This window comes from Pelecanus crispus, chromosome 15 (genome assembly GCF_030463565.1).
Source record: "Pelecanus crispus isolate bPelCri1 chromosome 15, bPelCri1.pri, whole genome shotgun sequence".
Classification (NCBI taxonomy): domain Eukaryota; kingdom Metazoa; phylum Chordata; class Aves; order Pelecaniformes; family Pelecanidae; genus Pelecanus; species Pelecanus crispus.
Window position 1 is genome coordinate 3,055,495 of NC_134657.1, and position 21,970 is coordinate 3,077,464.

General features: G+C 43.6%; 1 protein-coding gene across 2 annotated transcripts in view; it reads right to left on the reverse strand.

Annotated features, from left to right (window-relative positions):
* Positions 1–2,544: 2,544 nt before the first annotated feature.
* CAPZB (capping actin protein of muscle Z-line subunit beta) overlaps positions 2,545–21,970 on the reverse strand; it is a 60,938-nt gene continuing 41,512 nt past the window's right edge. The window contains exons 5-9 of one of the 2 annotated variants that reach the window (XM_075721458.1): positions 16,279–16,420; positions 15,639–15,755; positions 7,435–7,500; positions 6,082–6,158; positions 2,545–2,801 (exon numbers count right to left, since the gene is read on the reverse strand). In XM_075721458.1, coding sequence (XP_075577573.1) covers positions 2,714–2,801; positions 6,082–6,158; positions 7,435–7,500; positions 15,639–15,755; positions 16,279–16,420 — 490 coding nt within the window. In that variant the 3' untranslated portion in view covers positions 2,545–2,713. Of the gene's footprint in view, positions 2,802–4,404; positions 4,817–6,081; positions 6,159–7,434; positions 7,501–15,638; positions 15,756–16,278; positions 16,421–21,970 lie in introns of those variants that run through there. The other variant, XM_075721460.1, reaches the window with a different exon arrangement.

The window sequence follows — 21,970 nt, forward strand, 5'->3', positions numbered from 1 at the left end:
TCAATACCTATTTATTACAGATAAAGACCCTGGGGCTTGGGTTTATTAAAGGAGTGGTTTTTAACCTCGGCTCACGTTTGCTAGCTCAGCCCTGAAGTGCCGGGGACGGCACAGCTGGTTTACCGAGAGCTGGATTTACTGAGCTGACCTGCGCAGGGGCACAGGATGGGATTTGGCACAGGTACCTCGCGGAAATGAGGGTTCCTGACACTAGGTAACTGCCGCGTACCAGCTAGCCAAGAGCTTTTCTTAAAGCTGTAAACCCAACCTCTAATATAAGGAGGTAAAAGTACCTATTTTTACGTGCCAGCAGCCATCTAGGTGGTGGTGGATGGAAATTCGTGTCGCAAAGAGGCTCTCGCTGAGGTTATCGTCCCTCCGAGACTGTAACGCAGCCCCGTCCCCAAAAGAGCCTGTGATTTAAGCGTTTTGCAGAGACAAGCGTTGAAGCAGAAAAGGCACGGACCAGAACCAACTTGTCCCAGAGTGAGAACGCGACCCGGGGGCTGCAGCAGCCAAGCCAGAGCTGGGGGTTAGCGCCCAAACCGTCGGGTTACGCTGCTTTGAGAAGCAGAATAAACCACTGCTGTAGTTGCCTCTGTCCTGCAGCTCGTACCCGTACGACTGCGCTGCGGAAGGGGTGCGTCCCTGCACACGAGCAGTTAGGGTGTCTCTCTCTACCCCACGCCTATACATTAAATTTATCTGCGATGAGACGCTTCCACTTCTGCTGTGTGTGCACAGACGCGGCTTTGGAGAAGGAAAACAAACCCCCCAAAAACCGTAGGACGTGACAATTGGGAACGGGCAAGAGGAACAGCGCGTCTCCCCCCTCCTGGGCTAACACGCTCTTTCCAAGCTCCAACAGTTCACACAGACATCTCCAACTTCGAAAAAGGTTCTTCCTCGGACAGAACCGAGAGACAACAATGACAAAATCCTGACGTGTTCCCCTCGGGGATCCCAGCTTCGAGGCAAGCACGCGTGCGCCTTTCCCCAGCCCGCGGCCCAGGCGAGCCGCACCAGGGACCGGAGGCCCCCGGGTAAACACTCCGGCACGGGACTGTAATCACCTGCAGATGTCCGGATGCGAAACGGGTCACATTAGAAAAGCAAAATTAGAGCACGTTAATCAATATTAATGTCGACAGTCCCAAGGTTCACCCGAAGGCTAATTCCAACGGCCACGTGCAGGAAGAGCGCAGCAGGGATTTGCTTTCTGAGTTTCACCAGCATTAAGAGTTTGGCGTAACCAAAGCGCGTCGAAGTAGGCAGCGGACCTGACGCCGTGCACGGTCCCTCCGCCCGCCAAGCGTTTAAAGAGGGGGAGAGCCCGGATGAGGTTCGCAAATCACGTAGGGACCAAGCAGAGAAGGAGCTTTTGGGTGAGCATCGACGGCTGGAACCATCCAACCACCCGCCTCCAACGGCCGAGAGGATCCAAACGCCTCTCCTCCGCCCAGCCGAGCGTTTCAACACCCGGGTTCCCCCCCAGACCACTTTTAACACACCCAGTAAAGCCGGGCTAATCCTTCTCCTCCAAATACATCTGTTCCATGTGCGCTGGATGCCCGAAGCACCAATCCCAGCGTGCAGCGCGATGCCAACATCCCGGTGCCAGCATCTTGGAAGTACAACGCTCCACGTGTGACGAGCAGCCATACATCGCTCCCTCTTGAAAACAAGTTTCAGCTGACCTGGATGCAAGAGAAAAAAATAAAAAAACAACCCAAAAGAAAAAAGCTTTCTGGTTTTCTGTGGCCATCTAATCCAGCAGCTCTTTGGATTACCGATGTGCTGGGTGTTTGCCTTGGTTTTCGAGCGCACGTCTACCCACCGACAGCCAGAGCGACTGCTTCCAGTCGCTACGCAGGAAAGCGTTTACGGCACAGACCCCGAGTAATGCTGCAGAAAGGAAAGAGAAATAAGGAGGACACCAACCGCACACACTGCTTCCTGGGACTTTTTTTTTATTTTTATTTTTTTGTTTTAGTCTTTTTTTTCTTTTTTTTTTTTTTTTTTTAGTATGGAGGCTCAAGTATCAGATGTAGATTCAATTTAAGCTTTACAAAAAACAAAATCAAAACAAAAACCCCTTTTGCATTCCATAAAAATTGACAGAAAAGCGCCTTGGAACCAGGCTATAGAAGAGCAGGACTTTCAGCAGGTCTCCTAATCAACGTCTCCTTGCAAATCTGGTTTAGTCAGTATAGTACAACACCGAGGAACACCCTCTCTTCCCTCCCTCCCACCAGCCGTCCCCTGTGCCCAGCCCCCAAACATACGTGGAATAGATTTTTTTTTTTTTTTCCAGTTCTTCCTCTTTCACACACCACAGTATTTAATAAATTTTTGTTTTACATTTTTTACACCAATGTAACAAAAGGCAGGAGGGGGTGGGAAGGAAAAGACAAACAATGATCCGTGTTTATGCATATAAATGGGAGAGGGTGGAAGAGGGGGGGAAAAAAAAAATACATGGACTCATACAGAAACGTAGCCTAAGGTCTCAATAGTAAAATGTGGTGCAAAGTAGGCCTCAGAGACTGAAAAAGTTTGTACAGCTTTATTCATGGGGAGAAGATGCTGCTGCATGAATAGTATTGAATGCAAATCGTGACGTGACGTAACAGAAAAGGGCAAGGGGGGGATGAGTTTTCTAAGAAAGGAATCTAACGAGTGCATGGCATGTCTTGTTAGCATGAAGAGTATTTTAACTTTGCTGCTTTCTCTTCAAAGCCTCCACCAGGTCGTTTTTAAGAGCTTCTTGTTTTGATTTGTCTGCAAAAGTCTGCACAGACCTGTGGGGAAGAAGGAAACGCAAGTCAGAGGCGACGCATTTGAGGGAAGGCGTTCCTAACAGTTCTTCGGGCACGTGAGTCAAGAGGAAGGAGAAGCACCTCAACCCAGGCTTAGAGGAAACAAAACTCAGCTTGCCTGTTTTAATACGGAAAGCAGAAGGCGAAGTGAACGCTTCAGTGAGTATATCAGAGGAAAATTCACTCTAGCAAGGATGGCACCAAAAGACACGCTTCCCCAGAAGTTCCGCCTCCAGTTGCTGGAGGGAGATTCCCAATTTCTTACGTTACAGATCGGAAAAACCCCAGTGTACCACCAGCGAAGGGTGTTAGCGCTCTCGCTCTCCAAATGACCGTGACGGGAAGGCAGAGAAAGTCCAGCCTCTACCCACGAACGTGAAAAGGGCCGGGCTGGGGAAGCTCCTGAACCTTTTTGCAGACTGTTCACCCAGGGTCGAGCAGCCGCGTCAAAACCTCCCGCCAGCGTATTCACCAGTGGGAAAAGCGGCCAGAGTTTCTGTTCTCCAATTTGCTTTTCCAGTTTGTACCTTACCTAGAGTAATTAGCGCATAAAAGCAGCCAGAGAAGAACAGAGATACTGTCAGTGAGATTATCGCAGGGGTTCCCTTTTGCTAAAAGTTTGGTTATAGGAAAAAAAGAGCTACGTCTTTTCTCATCTTGTCTCACTGCCCTCTGAGACAGCTGCGGAGGAACCTCCATTTTCAATGGTACAATAAGAGATTTCCAATTTTTTAAAAAATCCTCTTAAACATGATCATTGATAGAATAATAGTAATAGACTTTTCAGGAGCTGCCAACACAGAGAAGTGGTTAGGATCCAGGTTGGTAGGATTTCTCCCCACATAAACCATATTTCACACCCTTTTCGGTACTCAAAGCTACCTCATTTTGCCTGGATGCTGTCTCCTGTAAACAAGACCGCTCTTTGTGTCAGTTATTTTCCTAACATTTTTATAACAGTATTTCCATTCTCTTGTCTCTGGAGACTTCCGCTGCTTTAATAAAAATATATACATTTTATATTTGCATTTGTCACAGGCTAAAGGAGCAGTTCTCTGCCATTATCAACAAACAGTGCATTTTCCCCTTCGTCAGCTTAACGTGTTTAAGACAACATCTGTAACTCATTATGAATCGGAGTGGAAGGTTAAACTGGCTCAGGGTTAGTCACTGCCGTGCGCCCTAGACATTCAGAGCTCCAGAGCAAACGAGAGCGTATGAACAAATCCCTTCAGAGGCTGTGCAGAGCACGAGCAAGTGGAGGCTAGAAACGTTTCAGCAGAGCTGGAGCAGGACTGGATTTCAAGCTCCAAGGAAGTTCAAGATACACCAGGCAAACGGGGGATGTGCATGTGGGGTGAGCTCACGTTTACTCAGAAGTCACAGGACACACAAGTCTTTTTTTTTTTTGTCCCCCAAACTGCGAGACTTCCAAGATTTCATTCCTTTCTGCAGGGAGGAGGCTAAGATTACGGGCAGTTTCTTCACTGAAGCAGTGCACCGCAGCTGTAAAAAACTGATGGTGCACAAGGGACAGAGTCCCAGGGCTTCTGGATCGAATCAGTCCGAGCTAGCACCCCTTCGGGTACGTGACCACATGCTCCTTTCTTGCTCCCAAGCTAGAGTGCAAAGTGACAAGTCCTGCCACATTTCAGAGCGTGACATGGCAAATGGGGCGAAGGGGTGGAGTAACATTGAAAATAAAAATCACAGCATTTAGTTGGCCGTATTAAGAAATAACCCTTGGGTGAAACACGGCTCAAACGTCGTTTATCAGTCTGCGGGAGTTAGGGGTTAGTTCTGGTCTCAGTTATCATGCAGAGGTCTTTGGCTGGGTGAGTCCTGGTTTAGTGCTGGTTGTCACACCTCACAGGCAGGGGGTACCTGGATTGGTTTAGTTATCAGGCTGGATGTAGATCTGGCGCTGGGTCAACACTTGAGAAAGCTCCCTCTGCAACTGCTTATACTTTTGGTTGTCGGGGATAGCATCAATAGATCTACAGAGAGCAGTTTAGAAACGAGGGAAGTAAACAGGGAAAAGAACAGTCAGAAGAACTCAGTAACACAGAGCTGGTATTCTGGAAACCACCAGGAGCACGCTCAGGAAGAATAAGTGTAAATACATAGGTTAGAAGGAACAGGGAAAAGGCTAGAGGAAAAGCCAAAGCCAGACGCTCTGTATGTTACCAGTTCTGAGCAGCTCATCTCACCGATGCACAAAGTACCATGACTCAAACTGAGCAACGAGGAGACATAGGAAATAGATTCAATTACAAAAGCTTAAGGCAATGTTCACAAGGAAAAAGACCGTATTACATATTTCCTTTTAACGTTAATAAATGCTTCCTGGCTAAACCCCTGCACACCACAAATGAAAATAGAGGCCTGTTATGAAAGCTGGGGTTTGGAAAAAAAGCCCAGAACAGCTGCTTCCTCACATACTGTCGACTCCCTCTGCCCATGGCAGCACAAATATTTCATTAGCACCATTATTCTATCTTCTTTCACATTTCAGTACGTGGGAGAACAGCAGTATACTTATTTGCACCGTTTGTTTATTCTACATTATCACACTGTGCTAGGAGATCTAGCTGCAGTTTGAAGTGAAACAATTTGGCATCAGAGTTCTGTGCTTTCCTCTACAAGCGTGAGAGCTACCAGCTTGGGATGTCTATGTAAAATTCCTGACCCGAAATGAGCAGGGGTTGAAAACTACGGTACAGTTTCCCTACAGAAAGGCACAGGGGGTTTATTCACTTAATCTGTTCTAGTACACTATGTTTTCACCAGCGGCGTTGAGGGAAAGACAGAATTTAAAACAAAGTCTAAATACCGCAAACCATTACTGTCATGACTTAATTCTGGGACCAACTGACTGTTTTTAGGAATAGTAAAAAGAGAAGTCAGAATTTAAGTACAACTTTCAGGACTGTGAAGAATAAAACTCCCAATTAAAAATCATTCCGAAATACAAGTGTTGCTAAATGGGCTATTTTCTTCCTGGTGAGGGAACAAGGGATTAAAACATCGCTTCAAATTTCTATAGTTACAAGGTAGAAGCGTTCCCTAAACTCCACACAACAAATAATGTTTCCAAAGCACAGCGAGGTGAACAATTAGGGACATTAAAAGACTTTGTGTACGAAAGGGGAGTTCCAGCAAACAAGAGCACATCAACGCTCGGCTGGGGTCTGTACCACGGGCGCTGCAGGGGAATGCAGGGAAGCAAAGGGGTCCCATAGTCAGCTGGAGAGCCCCTTACCTCAGCCCATTAACGATGTCCTTTGTTTTTCCAAAATAAATCTCATTCAGTGTACTTCTGATTTTGTTTTCCATGTCCTAGGAAAAAGGTGAGAAATCAGACCGTTAGTCACGTTGGCTGTTTTCAGGAACGGCGCGCTCACATTCTTCTGTGCTCATCCTGATGCCCAACGCTTGCCGCAGCATGGTTCAGCCCAGCGTACTCCTACTATTTCAATTCTCACAGAGGACAAGATGACCCTATCTCTCTGCTGTTATCAAAGAAATAGCTCTGTTCCTGTCCTCCCCCTCCGAATTCGTTGCTCCAGGCTATGAGACATCTTTTCTGGGCCACAAGAGGGCAGCTGCTGCCCACCTATCAATTTTTCTTCATTCACTTGCAGAAAAGGAAAACGCGTTTCACCCCAACCCTACTCTCTAATTTTCTGGCACTGAACAGACTTAAGTGGGAAGTCAGTCATTTAGTGTAACCAACAGGTCAATAGTTTTGCGCTTATGGGTTACTTTGAATTTTTGAGCTGGCGACTCGCTTGTTAAAGCTGCGTGGCAAACAGTTTTGAGAGAGATCTTGTAAGCAAGCAGCATTTTTTCATTAGGTCGCTTTCACTCAAGCCAGAAACTTAGAAAAGGGATCAAAAAAGAAGTACCTGCCTTCCTTTCATTTCCCAGTTCCTTTAAAAAACACATTATAGTCTATTTTAGTTGAGAATTGTTTCCTCTCTTGCCAAAGTGGCTATGAAGAACAAGGAAACAAGTGGCTATGAAGAACAAGGAAATCAAGAACACCTTCATACAGGACAGTGCAATGAAACAGCAAACTGGTGTTGCACCAAAGCCCTGCTGAGCAGCTGACACAATCAGATCCTTCGCTCCTCATGCTGAGCATACCTGACTGACAGCTGCCATAAAATCAAAGACTAAAACCAATTCCAGTGGATTTAATAAGCACTTGATACACACTGAACTTTCAGGTAAAGGGACAGTTCTGTATAACACAACCTGACTTTAAATAATTCTGCCCAAAAGTGACTACGGTGGCACGAGGGTAGGAAATTGTTAACCAGTTCTGAGGAAAGGACCACTTATTTTATGGGAAGGTTACTGCCGTAATGAGCAGGAGACAAAGTACAGAGTGGCGTTTTTCTGTCTACAAACTGTTGGAAGACATGATAGGAGGAGTATTGAGCCATCGAACACTGAGCAACATTAGCACAATTAGACCTGATACAGTATGAGTAACTAACTTGTTTGTAAAGACAAAAGCAAGCGTACAACAAAATTCTTAGACATGGGATCAAACACGTGCAAGAGAACCTGCAGCAGGCTCAAGCTGTGGTGGCTTCACAGCACCTACCTCTACCAAGCGTCCGATATTGGCTATGTGGGGAGAGGAGTCGCTCACAGTCTCGTCTTTCTCCATCTAGAAAGGAAAGACACGGGTCCATTGGTAACATGGAAATTTGATGGCAGACGCACGACAGCTTTCCTTATCAAGAGAAGGGATGGAAGAAGTGGGTCTCAAAATCCGAGAGTAACTATTCTTTCAATGTGCAAACAGACGAGTAACATACTGAGAAATTCCCAGAACTAGACGCAGGCTCACATGTTGATAACAGAAACGTAGTGTAATAAAAACCATGAATCAAAATAAAACCCTGATGTAGATCCCTGGTGTAGACAGGCACTACAAAATTGTCATTCCCTACCTACCAAGGGGCTGCAGGAGATCTACGGTAGCGAACAAGTAACACGACAAGAAGCACAGTAGCACAGCATGTGGATGTGAAAACAAGGTCATCGTCGATGTGACGCACACAAGGATGGTACTGTCAGTTTAACAGCTGCAAACTATCCCTGCAAAAACAGCTGTTTCTTTTAATCTTCATCTCAAACGCTACTTCCGACCACATGTGGGGCACGTCCTCCATTTTCAGGATCTCCTGGCAAAAGACACCTTAGGCATTATTTACCTTCCAGTAGAGAGGGGAGCTGCAGAGAATACAAAGCCCACAACTACCTGCAAGACTGGTGATGATTTAAACTACTGCAATAATACTGAAAGGAAATTTAACCGTTTGTAGTCCTTTTTTCTTCCCCCCCCCCCCCCCCCCCCCCCCTTCCTTTTTAGACCAAAAAGCTGAACCAACACTTACCTAACTATTAGGAAGAGGGAAGTACAAAGCAGTAAGTATGGAGGGAAAGAAGGAGACTGCCATTTGCTGTAGAAATTCAGGGTTGCATCAACTGAAGCGTTTAATGATACCGCGTTCTTAGTGTGGTATCTGAACAGGAGACAGGTACCTGAACTAGGTGAGATTTTTCATCGCTAAGATCAACGATCGGGAGCTGGTACTGCAGAATGCAACACTTGCTTTATTTCATCTGACTTTGCCCCATATAATGTTCATCCAGAGGCCATGGCTGACCATCCATGATCTGTGCTAGGGAAAAGACCATCCTCCTCCCCCCCCCCCCCCCCCTCAGTTCTTGAGATGAAAATTCTGGCTAGACACAGACAAGCTGTTGAACAATGAACATCAGTCCCGCGAACCTCAACTGATACAAGATGTGCTGACATGGCATGAAAACAAAACCAGGAGAAAAATGTAGTGGGAAGAACAGTCTTCAAAGGGTTTTACTAATCCCACTGAATTCTCTTATCCATCTGTTCATATCCCTCCCTCAGGGTAGAGTTTAAAAATCTGGGCCAGCTACAGGTTTCTTCTAATAAGCCAAGTCTCTAACAGGCTTGGGGAAGCATGTAATTTAGTTGGAACCCTGAAGGCAAAAGATAACCTAGAAGAGGGGGAGAAAAAGAACAAGGACGCTTAATTTTTCCTTCAGATTGCAGTCAGATTGTTTACATGTAATGGAGACATGCTGCCTGGAGAACGCATCCAGTTGCAGTAGAGGGAGAATATAAATCTGAACTACGCAAACACACATACACATGTTATGGTGAGTTTGGGAACTATCAGCAAATTGACCAAATCTGGGGCAGCCGGGGAGTTGGCAGTGGGTCATTTACTTCCACAGGCTCCCCGCTGCGTCTCCTCCACACCTGGACAGGCCAAGCTCATTGGTAAGCAGCAGAATCTGAAAATAGAATTATTTTTTTGCAAAACGTATATTATTACATCTCCATAAAAACTGCTGCCAGAAGGAAAACATTTTTATATGCTATAGAAGCCCAGATGTTGCGAGAGGCTGTTTTAATGGAGTTCAGAGTCAGTAAGCAGCCATGTTATACAAACAGCAGAGTTGTTGGGATTTTTAAAGGTTCCTTCCGGTGGCTGTTACTGCACGGACCTAAGCAGAAAGCCTGTAGCTGCTTAAATAAAGGGGTTAATTTGCTTCGAGGGGAAATTCCATTCTGTAAAGTTGATGTTAACAAGCAGCTCATCTTCCCACTGTCACTCCCCATCTGCTGTTGAGCTCAGCCAAAAAACTAACGCTCCAGAATGAGCCAAGTCCAATCTACATGGCTCAGTCGCTCCTCTCCCGTTCGAGAGATACACTGCTTGGCTTCCTTGCCTCATTTCCCCAGCCATCTGCTGCAAGTCTGACTCAGAGGGAAACTCACTCTTCTGGGTATATTAAGCTCTCGATGGCTGGCCGGTCACTTCGCATGTTTCCTGCATGGAACATAGCAGCTGCTTGGGCTTTCTGTAAACGTTACTTGGAGGAAGAGTTAATACGAAGAGAGAAATTCAAGTAGGACAAACACTTCAATTCATCATGAAAGCGTCTAAAAATACTAGAAAGATAAGAAGGAAACTCATCCACCATTTTGCTCTGAAGAACTGACGACAACATCCACAGCTGCTCTGGCCACGGAGCGACGTGGAAATCTCTTTAATGAAATACAAACAGACCAACGCGAGCCAAAGGCTCCCAAGCCACAGGCAGTGGGCATACTGAAGTCTCCAGGTGGAAAATATGTGGAATTATTTGGATATCACTGAGGCAAAATTTGGCCTCTTTCTCCAACGCTTATTTCAAACTGTAACTAGATAAATAAAGGTTGTGAGCTCTGTGGAGCTTGCAGCTTTGCAGAAATCAGCTGAGAACTTACCTCATCCTTTTGTGGCCTTCATGTATATTTACTCTAACCAGTGTAACCAAAGATATCCCATATCCTTACCAAATTGTACACTCAAAACCATGAGCAAATCTGGGGATGCTACATCAGCTCCATATGCCACTAGTCCATACGTGCTCAACTCTTCTACTCCCTCTTTTTCTAAACCAGCTATTATAGAACTGAACCGTGTAAAATCCAGATGTTCATGTGAAGCAGAAATAACCTCCCGGACAATTACTGTTCAGTACATCTCTGCTATCCTCTCTATCCACCGATACTACTCAGTTAGCAATTAAAGAGATGGTGCCTCCAGGAAACTGGACAACTGCTGAGGGGGAGCTTAAGGATCGTGACAGCTATAACTTGAAGATCCCTCTGGTGGCAAAACACTCCCCGACGCCCCGCTAACGCTACAACATCTGGAAGTCGGTGGGATAGGCCTTTACATGAAAGCTCAACTTGATGAAAATATATGACTCTCCTAATTGCAGAGCACAAGCCTCAGAGGATTTACCTATTATGATAAATGGCAAAATGTCTCTGGTGGTGTTTTATTGAGCAGTAATATATCACAGGGCACATCTTCCTGAACGCTGGGAGAGCTCGGTTTGCAACACATCAGCCTTCATCCAGCTCTGCTAAAAGTTCCACCTTCGCTTAGAGAGTATTTCAAGCATGAAAATCAATGCACATCTGTGCTGCTTTAACCTGAAATCCCAGGCTTCACTTCCCCTACAACTTTATATCCTCCCCTTCCCACACCTCCATATGTAAATAAACCACAGGTTTTGAGCCAACTTCTTTCTCAGCAAACTTGCACTTCCTCACAATGCTCATCCTGGCTGAGGAAACACACACGGGTTCTTTGTGCGCAAGGCTACCTCAGAAAGGCACCTGTTAAGTCTTGCTTTTAAGGAGGGGGGCTCCAGAAATCTACCCAACAAAGTGTAGTTTTGACTATTTGCCAGAAAACGGGAAGGCTACATCTATTTTGCATAAAATGAAACAGGATCATACAGCTGCTCTTACCTTAAATAAAAGCGCAGCCTAATGAAACCTCAAAATTCAGCCAAAGCAATACAGTGCCGTGGCAAACGACACAAGTAATTCCAATGTACACAAAGAGGACGGGACCTTAACATCTGTCAGAGGGAAAATCATCTGCCAAGCATCTGGCTTGAATCAGGAGGGTGGTGGGAGTTACCTGCAGTCATTGGAGAACGTGCAAGGTAATTGAAAAGCTGCTGGCATTTTTCATTTCCCCGCAAGCATTGCTCCCTTTATTGTAAATTGAAGGTAACATGTCCTGTCCTTTCCTCTCAGACGTACAGCACTTCACTCTGCGGCCCCTCGTCAAGGCAGACGGCATATAACACGCCAATCACTCCTTCCCTATCCAAATTCCAGCCTCAGTCCTCGCATTGACTGAAGCCTGCCAGTGTCGGATGTGAGCTGGGAGTTACTTCCTCCATCCTGGCCTGCGGTGCTTCAACTCCGAGCTCTCTTGAGTTGCATCCAGGCTCGTCTCCAGAACAAACTGTCTGGAAAAGCACCCTCATTTAGGAAACTGTAAAAATAGAAGTTCTCTATCTGACATTGCATGCCTTTCAGGGAAGGACCATAGCAAGGGAAAAAAATGAAAAAAAATCAGCTTTCTCCTTCCAGTTCCACCAAAAAGTCCTTCTATAATGTCCTCTGGAGTCAAAACAGAGATGGCTACATACATGGTCCCAGTATTTACATATAACAACAACATATGTTGCTGAAGATTAGAACAAAATCTTCACTAGGCAAAAAGACAAGTGTTCTTCCGTACAAAAGAACTGCTTCAACAGGGATCTAATGAAATGTCCAGTGTGAACATGTCACTTAAGTTTTAATTCTCCCTAAGTTTTCAGGCCAAAATTATGATCTATGGATCCCGCATGCATAGAGCTGGCTGAGAATTTCATCCTCTCAAGATAAAAGTTTATACGTGCACATGTATAAATCAATTATGCATATACATAAATTATGTAAAGAAATATGTATCACTGTATGTATGTTTTTGTGTTGTATACTTGTGTGTGTATATAGACACATTTCTCTATTGGATCAGGACAGAATCTGAAATCCTACATTTTAAACAAAATCCAATACTCCATTCAGAACACGTCACATGCCATTTTATTTGAATTAGTCTATACTCCAACTCTTAAAAAGAAACTTCCATAATTGAACTGATAAAGAAAAAGCCTGAAGTTCTCATTTTGAAAACCACCCGGTAAAGTAAATTAAAGCTACACAAAGGAGGTTTTCAACTTCCCAAAACAGGCCGAGTCCTCCCTCTTCCATGTCTCTCCCTCTCCTTCCTTATTCTGTCCACTTACCAATGTAAAATGCTTGTACAGTTATTTTCCCCTTATAAACAAAGACAGAGACAACTCCTGTTGTAGCACATGAAAAACTGCATTGGGAAAACCACTGAAAAGTAGTAGTTCAATGAATTGGAAGAGATACGTCAATTCTCAGTGTATGACATTAAAGTAGACACAGGATAGGGACATGAACTCTAATATCTACCCAAAACGTAACATCACGTGGCCCCAAGCCAGGTGTAAGAATACCCAAACACACGGTGTCTTGGAGAGAGAGAGAGAAAAAGAATTATTCTTAGACATTCAGTGCAACATTTAGGAACAGCCTAAGTGGGCGCCTTGTAGTAATAAGAGTCTGGGGATACTCAAGAAATGCAAAGACAAGTTTTTCCAAATAGTCTGGACAAAGGCAACAAAAAACCCCCATATTTCTGTCTGATGCAGGGCAACAATATTTCACCAACAGGAAATGACAGCAGAGGTCAGCTATTTCTAGACTCTTACTTCTAGATCCAGCTTCAGCTCTACCACGCTACCACGCTGTCCATTCACAGAAGAACAAATAGGATTGCTTGATTACTTGCACCAAGTGTAATCTGCAGACATTAGGAAGGGGAATTACTGAGCAAGTGTTTCCATATGAAGTTGCAAATGCTCCCCATAGCATTTCAATGCGAGACATGCCCGGCTCTTCGTCGCTGCCAAAGGTGGTGAATTAGGAGGCATTACATTAGCTGTTCCTTCGCGCCTGCTCCTGGCCACCAAGTTAATCATTCCAGTCATCACTCGAGAAGTACCCGATTTGCAGCTACGAGGAGAAACTGGTTTCAAAGTAATGGCTCTCAACAGACTTCCCTTTCAAAGCACTGAAAGGTTCTCTCTGCCATCAGTTTATAAGCCAGGATATTACAAAGCTTGTGAACACTTCAAAAGCTTCCACTGAAACACAAGGCCATCTGCTATTCACATTTTAGGATCAAAGGTGGTTCAAGTAGCTTAAACGTTGAGTTGACCAAAACCACGTACAATTCACCACAGAGAAAATTATTTCAAAATTATGGTTAGAACATCAGATTACTGATACCGTCCAGGTAAAACCATAACATACCATTCACGAGATAACTAAAACCTACTTTCAGCGCCTAAGTTTGCTGCTGACTGTATAAAAAGCCTACCAAAAAGTAAAAATAAAACCTGCTGTCCTTAGGTGATGTGGCAAACTGGATTTACAGCAAAGTAAAAGCCCTGCGCTCAGGAGCTTAGTCCAGCTACAGCTAAATAAATGGCTCGGGACAAACAGCTCCTCCTCACATAGCATACCTCAAGGCAGCATGAAGATTTTCGTTTTCTGCCACGGATTCTGACGAAGCCTGTCCCATTAAGCCTACTGTGGCATCTGCAAACAGAAAATCTCCGGCCCAAAGCTATATTCTGAAACTCAAGTTTCCATTGTTTGTGCAGAAGCAGTGCATCATTACCCCAGTGGCTTTTTTATGGTTACTTACATTGGAAGCAGGCCCCCGCTTTAATGCATCACATATGAATTAAATGATCTGCTGTTAAAATGATGACAGAAGCATGAATCTCCCCACTAAAGCTTAGAGAGTGAAAGTCAAACCAAACAAGGCCCAGCAGTTCAGGCCAAGGTGTACTGAGGACACCCGTTCTCAACAGACTCTTGTTTTCCTTGGCACGGCTCTCACGCACCATAAGGCCACGGCCAGTCAAGCCCTTGGCCTCCACTTCACAGCTGTGATTTAAAGTATTAGGAAGGCCTGTGATTAAATATTTGTCCGGGTCACCTTAACTCGGGTGCAATTACTGCAAACGTTTTAAAAGAGTACGCAATGCTCAAAAATGTCTCCAGATGCCTTTCCCCCCCCCCCCCCCGCTGCTTTTCCATCAGCTTCTTCTGTAAATCAACAACGTGGAAAGAAAAATCACCTAAGTCTAGGGCAAGCTTCTGTGACTGCAACATTAACACAATTCCAGTTCGTCTCTGCAATCACAGATCCTTCTTTCCTTTGCCTGGCTCAAACCTGTACAAAAGCATGAACTGTTTAACAGAGTCTGCATTGTCCTTTGTATCGAAAGCAACAGTCTGCCCTGGGAAGTCTCATAAAGGAGTTTTAGCTACTGCCAATCTCTCTAGTCACTCATGACCACACAATATGCCTCCTGTCCTCCACAGTTTATTACTCTGCTCGAGTCACTGATTTCCACAGTCCAGATCTTAAGCAACCACGATTCATCGGCAGCATGAAGTAGGGAGACGGCAACCTGTGGCAGGTGGCTGGGGCAGCAGCACCTTCACCCAGCCAAGTCGAGTCCAGCAGATTCTGCCTGAACAGTCATCAGTCTGGCACCTTCCTTGCAAAAACAGCTCTCTCAAGAGGAAGTCCAAGTAATTAACACTGGCACAAAACCCTCGAATGTTTAGAAGATGATTTTTTTTTTAAAGAGATTTTTTTTAAATCAGTGTCATGGTACCACAGGAGAAAAATACTAAAGAATGATACTAAAAGATAACTGACACCTTTAAGAACAGATTTTTTAAAATCAGCGTCCTGGTACTGCAGTAGGAAAATACTAAAGAATGATACTAAAAGATAACTGACATCTCTCAGAACAGAAGAACCCCACAGTTAATGCAAAATACAGGTTCATTCACGGTGGCCTAGCTGGCTTTTAAGAGAGACACACAACAAAAGAGGTCATCTTGTATTTTTATAATCCTACTGGACTCTTCCAGTAAGAAAGCGGGCAAATCTTACAGATAAAGATATCTGTCTGGGTAACACATATGGAAATATAAAAAATTTAGGAATACCAAAAGAAAAGCTAAGACTTAAAAGCAAGTCTGAACTCCTACTGAACATTTTATATTTTTAATTGAAAGCTATACTGCCATCAAGCAAAGTTCAAGGGGTTTCCTGGTAATTACACACTTACGCATTAACTGTTTTCACTGGGCTGCATACGCAGCAGGAGAATAGATGTTTATACAACACCTCACAAAATCAACTTTTTGTTCCTGACTGGGGCTACTGGGTATATAAATAAGGAAAGGCATGCCTTGGGCCTGCAGCGTACGCTCGTGCCAATATACAGACATACCTGTCTGGTAAGGCTCCCTCCAAGGTTCATGGTACCAGAACCAGTTTTATTAGTCTGCAGCCACAGCATCACTGTGGAGGTCAGCTTGTAATGAGCAGTACGGCCGCTGGATTTCTCCTAGAAGTGGAAGGATAACAAAAAGGATAGAGACAAAAGGTTAACATCCTTTCAAAAACTAAACGGTGGCTGGCCCCAAGGACCCCACGAGCAACAGGACAGATATGTGTAACTCCACTCACGTAGCACAGACTGTTTCTTAAAAACAATTGTAGGTGTGTACATTCCCCTAATTTTCCAAAGCAAATCTCGTCAGAGCAATTTAACCTCCTATTATCTTGTTTTTATTACCTAATTAGTGATATTTATCTGTAGATGTTTATGTTAAAAAAAAAATAATCTCAGGATCACATGCACAGAAAGTAACATACTTTCAATTCTTCTGGGATTCTTTTTGATTACAGCCCTGACTTATCTCTATCCAAATTGCTTCAGGGAATTTTCAAAAATTAACAGGGGAAAGAAGTTTACAGCCCCTAACACAATATTGCATTGTTCAGTGGAACACCTGTGCTCGTTAATTGTCTGGAATTAACCGGGTTTTGTTTTCACTTAGGAATATTGGCTGCCCCAGAGGCTGTACCTGAACCTCCACCACGTGGATGGAATCCCAGCATCCCTTAATCTTCTTTGATCCATCTCCAGCTTTCTTAATGAGGATCACCCCGGCAAAACCATGATCCAGATCCCAGAGGTAGACAGAGGAGACTCCACCTTCAAAATACCTGCAGGATGCAATCCAATAGGCATGTTAAAAGTAAGCAGGATCCAAGCCAGAGTCAGATATCAATAATAATCTTAAATAAGCAGAATCTCTATATCCTAGTAAAGATTTTTTTTTTCTTTTAAGACGGCACACTCTCACCAGTTATATACCTAAAAACACAGCAGTTTAAATAATTTTGTAATACAGAGACTTTAATTACAAAAAACTGTACATTTCTCTAAAGGAGAATAAAAGTCTAGTGAGAAACAGAGCTAGCTACAGAGCTAGCTACAGATTTCTACAGTACTTGAGCAAACAATTCCTCTGATTCCAATTAACTGTAACAGCTGGTAAAAGCATAAGCTACAAAGTAGGAGAGTAAGGCTCTATTTTACAGTTTGGTCTTTTTTTTTTTTTTTTTTCTCTCCCCCTTTTCTCTTGCTGTTGGGAAAGTCTGGAAGTTCTTTACAACAAAGTCCGCTAATTAAGACAAAAGGGAGCAAGTAAGTAGCTTTCTGCTGCTGTCTCAAAAGTCTGTGTGAAGCTGACTTACTGATTTATTGCAAATAGCGTTGAACTGAAACCAAGGTTCTTAGAAATGAAGGGATGCTGTCGAGGTTTACATATTACTCCAGCTTCAGATACGGTATACAATTAGGAGTAGGCTAGATTACCTAACTTCCAGGTTTCTGGTAGCCAAAAGTACACTCTTAGCAAACTACCAAAGCAATAACACTAGTCGTAGGCTCCTTATGTGCCAGATGAAAGATGCACTTTAAAGTAACGATAAACAATCCAACCCTGTAGGAAGAAAGATGCACAAGAACCAATTCTGGCCTCTAGAAAACCAAAACTATAATCCACAGCATTTTACCAGCTGTTTCCATTCTCAAGTTACCAAACAGCCACAAGAAGAATCGAGCAAAAGGGAACGACTCTTTCATGGCGCACAACCCTTAGATCTCAGTGATGAACTCATGCTGCACAGAATCACCAGCTCCTGCGAAGAACTAAGGAAAGGAGGAAAGGCAACTTCAGCTGAGCCAGAAGATCAACGATAAGACATTTTAGTAGTCAGACATTTGAACTCTCTTCTGAGCACCTACTGCTATTCTGCAAGTACACACAGAAAGCAGACAAAGCACCTGAGAATTCATTGTCTGGAGGAGAGCAAAAGCTCCTAATCCAAAGACACGAGGAGCTCCTATGATTGACAGTTCCCAGCAGCCAGACTGGGAGAGAGTCACGCAGCTTAAACCGCTCTGTGTTCCTGCCTCTTACTGCCACGAGCGAGACGATCACATAGATCTGCAAGTGACTGCACGTTTCTCCTCTTCTGCAAGAAAGGAAAGTATCACTCATCGCCAGCATGAAAAACTTGTTGAACCCTCCCACCTTCATGCTCCCCTCATTTCTAAACATGAGCCTGACAGTTGTTAATGGCATTTAAGATTTGATTTACTGTGCATTTTGGACTTCACGTATTAGCTTGAAGTACTGTAGATTCAAGAACACTAAGCCATCCTTTTCTACAAGTCAGGAGAGAAGATACTGGGAAGTTAATGCAAATAACATAGGCAACTTTCAACATTTTCTCTGCACTTACAGATCAGTCCGATATGTTGTTTCAAGAAGGCAGAGTCACGAGAAGAGCCCCAATTCTTTTTAACTGCATGCATCTGAGTCTGTATCAAAACCAATGCTGACCCCAGGAGGGGTATATGACTTCATACTAACTCATCACATCATTTTGATTTTTAATGGGCGACTACTGCTACTCATCACCAAGCTCAGCCTGGGCATTTAAGTAACCAACACACACAGCACTGTCCTATGACATTTGTCAAGCCACCGATAATACACCATTAAAAAAGGAAAGCCCTTTGCTCCACAGGCATGCTAAAGCCAGACTTCCAGCAGGCAATTTAAACCCAACAAACCAACAAACACCCTTTTTATATCCCCTGGGGAATTCACAAATGGATTTTGGTTAATGCAGTTAATGGGAATTTCAGTCCCACAGCGAACCTCAGTTCCAATCTAAGTAACCCTTCCTTTGACGAAAGGGCAGCATGAATCAAAGGCCAGAGAGCAGAAGCTATTGTCCACCTCCAGACCGAGTTAAAAAAAATATTCATATATAGAATAAGTGAATTCACTCAAAATGAACTGGCAGCCACTGAGAATATTACAGCGTGTACAGACAGTTTCCCCATTACCCACTTTATGAGCTTGCTATGAGCATGAAACATTAATTGAGAGGGTCCGAAACAAGGTTTTTGGAAATTTATTCTTACCTACTGTACTTTGATCCTAATGACATGAAACAGGAAAAAAATAATTTTTATGTGGTTCACCTTTATGAGATTTTACATAAAGGCTTTTGTGGGTATTTTAAGAATGTGCTAAAATGTTGTCTGAAACCACATAAAACCATCTGAAGAACCTCCCGCCAGAACTAACAGTGCACACATGGAAACGCTTTAACTTGCCTTTGTATATTTAATGAATCAAATATAGTATTAATATTGTTTTAAATACCAACATGCTATTTCAATAAAGTTGCTTTGCCATAGCCAGATCCAGTATCTTGAGACTCAAACAATAATGCCAGAGATTGAACCGTTATGAATCCAAGGCACGCCGGGATATACATTAGCCAAAGCCTCCTCTGTGCTTCAGCAATATATAATTACTTCAGAAATTCACTCCTCCTTCATGGGGAGAAAATATATATCGTTGCTCACTACATTACATTTCACCTTTCCTCACACAGCAACTAAAATGCACTGAAGTGGGATTTCTGAACACTGTCTAAACCCAGGAAAGTCGTGTTTGGAGAGGGGAACATTCCTTGAAACCTGTTTTCTTCAAGAAAAATAAAGAAGTGCTACAGGTTAATTGGCTGCTACATAATAGAAAACTGGATGACAGACTGATTGGTAGGAATTTAAATCTACATTCATAAACTTGGATTTGCTGCAAGAAGGCTGGACTACCTCCAAGAAACTCCTTCACCAGAGATTAAAAAGCAGTCCTTATTAAAATCGAAGCAGGAGAGGTAACCAGCTTGGAAAAGGTTTCTGGAAGACATAAGCTGCTATCTTCCCTGCTAAAGAAAGGGATAGGCAAACCAGAGCACAGGCCCATCAAAGTTACATGCAACGGTTGCAGTAAAACATTTTGAAAGCACTACCATAGCTCCTCGATCAAACAGAATTTTCTTTGGTCGCCCGTTCTGGATACCCCTGCTTGTGGTACGACAACAGCAGTCGTAGAACGCAATCTGTCTTCTTTAGAAGCTCGAGTCCTCTCCCAAAGCATGCAAGGTCCAGCACAAAGCAGTCGGCAGGTATTTCTGAGATGTACAAGAGCTCTGACGTAGGAGGAGCACTCCAATTTGTACTGGGGTGCCTCAGAAACATCTCTAAAGGATAAACCATTTTCAAAGGGCAGCAATTCAATGCAAAGCAATCGCTCCTCTTCTGCTTAACGACACTGGATCTCTGCAGGATGTACTCTGGGTTTACCTACAGGCAAAAGTTTGTTATAAAATGATGAAAATACATAGTCCTATGGTTGTCATGTCCCTTTATTAACAGCCAGAACACTGCCAAATGATATCCCTGTCCTCTCCGAGGACAGCCAGTGTTCTTCCATCTCTGGTAAAATCGCTTTTTATAAATTTGCCCAGGAAGGGGATTAAAAGGCGTAAGGCCTAACATAATAATTCATTCTCTTTACAAAATTCAGAATAGCATTTCACTCAAAATCAATTCTAGTTTTAACGTCATGATCAAACACTTAAATTTTATATCCGTTACTCATCAACCACAGAACTCCTGGAAAAAGCTGTTTTATAGAAAAAATGTCACACTTAAGACTGACCTACTTTACAAATGCAAGAATAAAAGAAAATATTTAAGCTAAGAGTGATCCAAAGCTTTATGAAGTGTTTGAAGTTTAAGTGGGTGGAGACACAGGATGGAAACTTGTTTAAGGAACCCGAGCTGTATCCATGAAATAGAGAGACTGTGGCCAGAACAAAGCTGTAACTTCAAGAGGGATGTGATAGGGGAGGAAATCCCCCAGCTTCCAACATAGACCTCAAGAAAGGAGGACAGATTAATCACTTTGTTTTACCACTAAAGGACAGACCAGAAAAGGCACCGTAACTTTCCCGATACCATTCTACTTCTCGCAAGCCTTGCAAATGAACGCTGGACCCAATACTGAGAAAATGAGTTTCCACCACACAGCAATAAAAACAAGCTATGGCTTTCAATTACACTTCAGAACCAAATCAATCAACCATAAAAACACTTGTGTATTTTCCAGTAAGTAACTGAGAGCCAGAGACACTGGGTGGGTTCTTCTATCTGGCTTATGGCTCTCGCAGCACTAAGCCACAAAACCCTGATGCCAAACTACCGATACCTGGAACCTCAGGCTGGCTATGCAGACCTTCAGGAGTTGCACAGTATTTCAAGCTGGCTCATTTAAAGCAGCAAAACAGGTTTCCCGCCCCCCGCCAAAGGTTACATAGCTATTTCTTCCAGCTACAGAAGTTCAGCGTAGAAAGGGAAATGTCTCCATCTATTTAGATCAACAGACTTCTAAGAAACCTGTCATTTAAAAAACCTACCCCAAAGGAAAATATTGAGCATTCGGCTACAAATGTTTTTACAAGAGTGACAATGACTAAAGCCACAATCTGAGAAGCTAGTGTCTAATAGCAACCCAAAAACATTACCCAAAAGACTCGGTGAGGAAGCAGACATTTCAACTATTATTAAAAGAGATGACTGTAATGGCAAGTGACTTGGCACAATTTTCACCGAGTCCTTCCCCTATGCCTGCACCCTGTCATTTCAAACCAGCACATAAATAGCAACAGAAATATGAATGAAGTGGCAAGTTTCAGCAACCCACCCTCTACCAAACCCAAAACATCGCTAAGGTGTTCACTCAAATCATCTGCCATCTTGTAGCTCAAGTGAGGGGAACAAAAAGGCTTCAGGACAACATCAAGAGATGGGAGTTGTCACTAAATAATTTCGTTGCCTGTGTCCTCCACCCAGCTTTCTAGTAACGAGGCTCGCGAGCCTGTTCTCTAATAAAAAGGACAGGTTGGTACCAGGAACTAACCAGGATGTAACACTTCTCCCACTGGCGTGAGTACAGATGTTTTACAGTTCCTCTCTCCCTCCTTTTCTCTGGTCCCAGGAGTGCAACCATATAATACTTTCAGAATGTTAACTAAATACTTAAAATGAAGAAGGTAAAATGTTTGTGTATTTAGACCAGCTGTTTTTCACCACAGTTTATGAACACAGCCCAAAGTATGCTTGTGGACTCTGTACAGGTATTTTACAGAAATTCTTTCCAGCATACACAGGTGCAAAAATCCCTCGAGCAAACATACCAATCTAGTTAGGTATGTGTAACTTCAATGCCAGTTGTACTTAAAAGCACACATCTGGGCCACGGTGGGATGACTCAAACTGCGAAGCAGAGTTGTGAAGTGCAAGAACTCTGCAAGGAAGGAAAACAGTATCCAAACAATGGG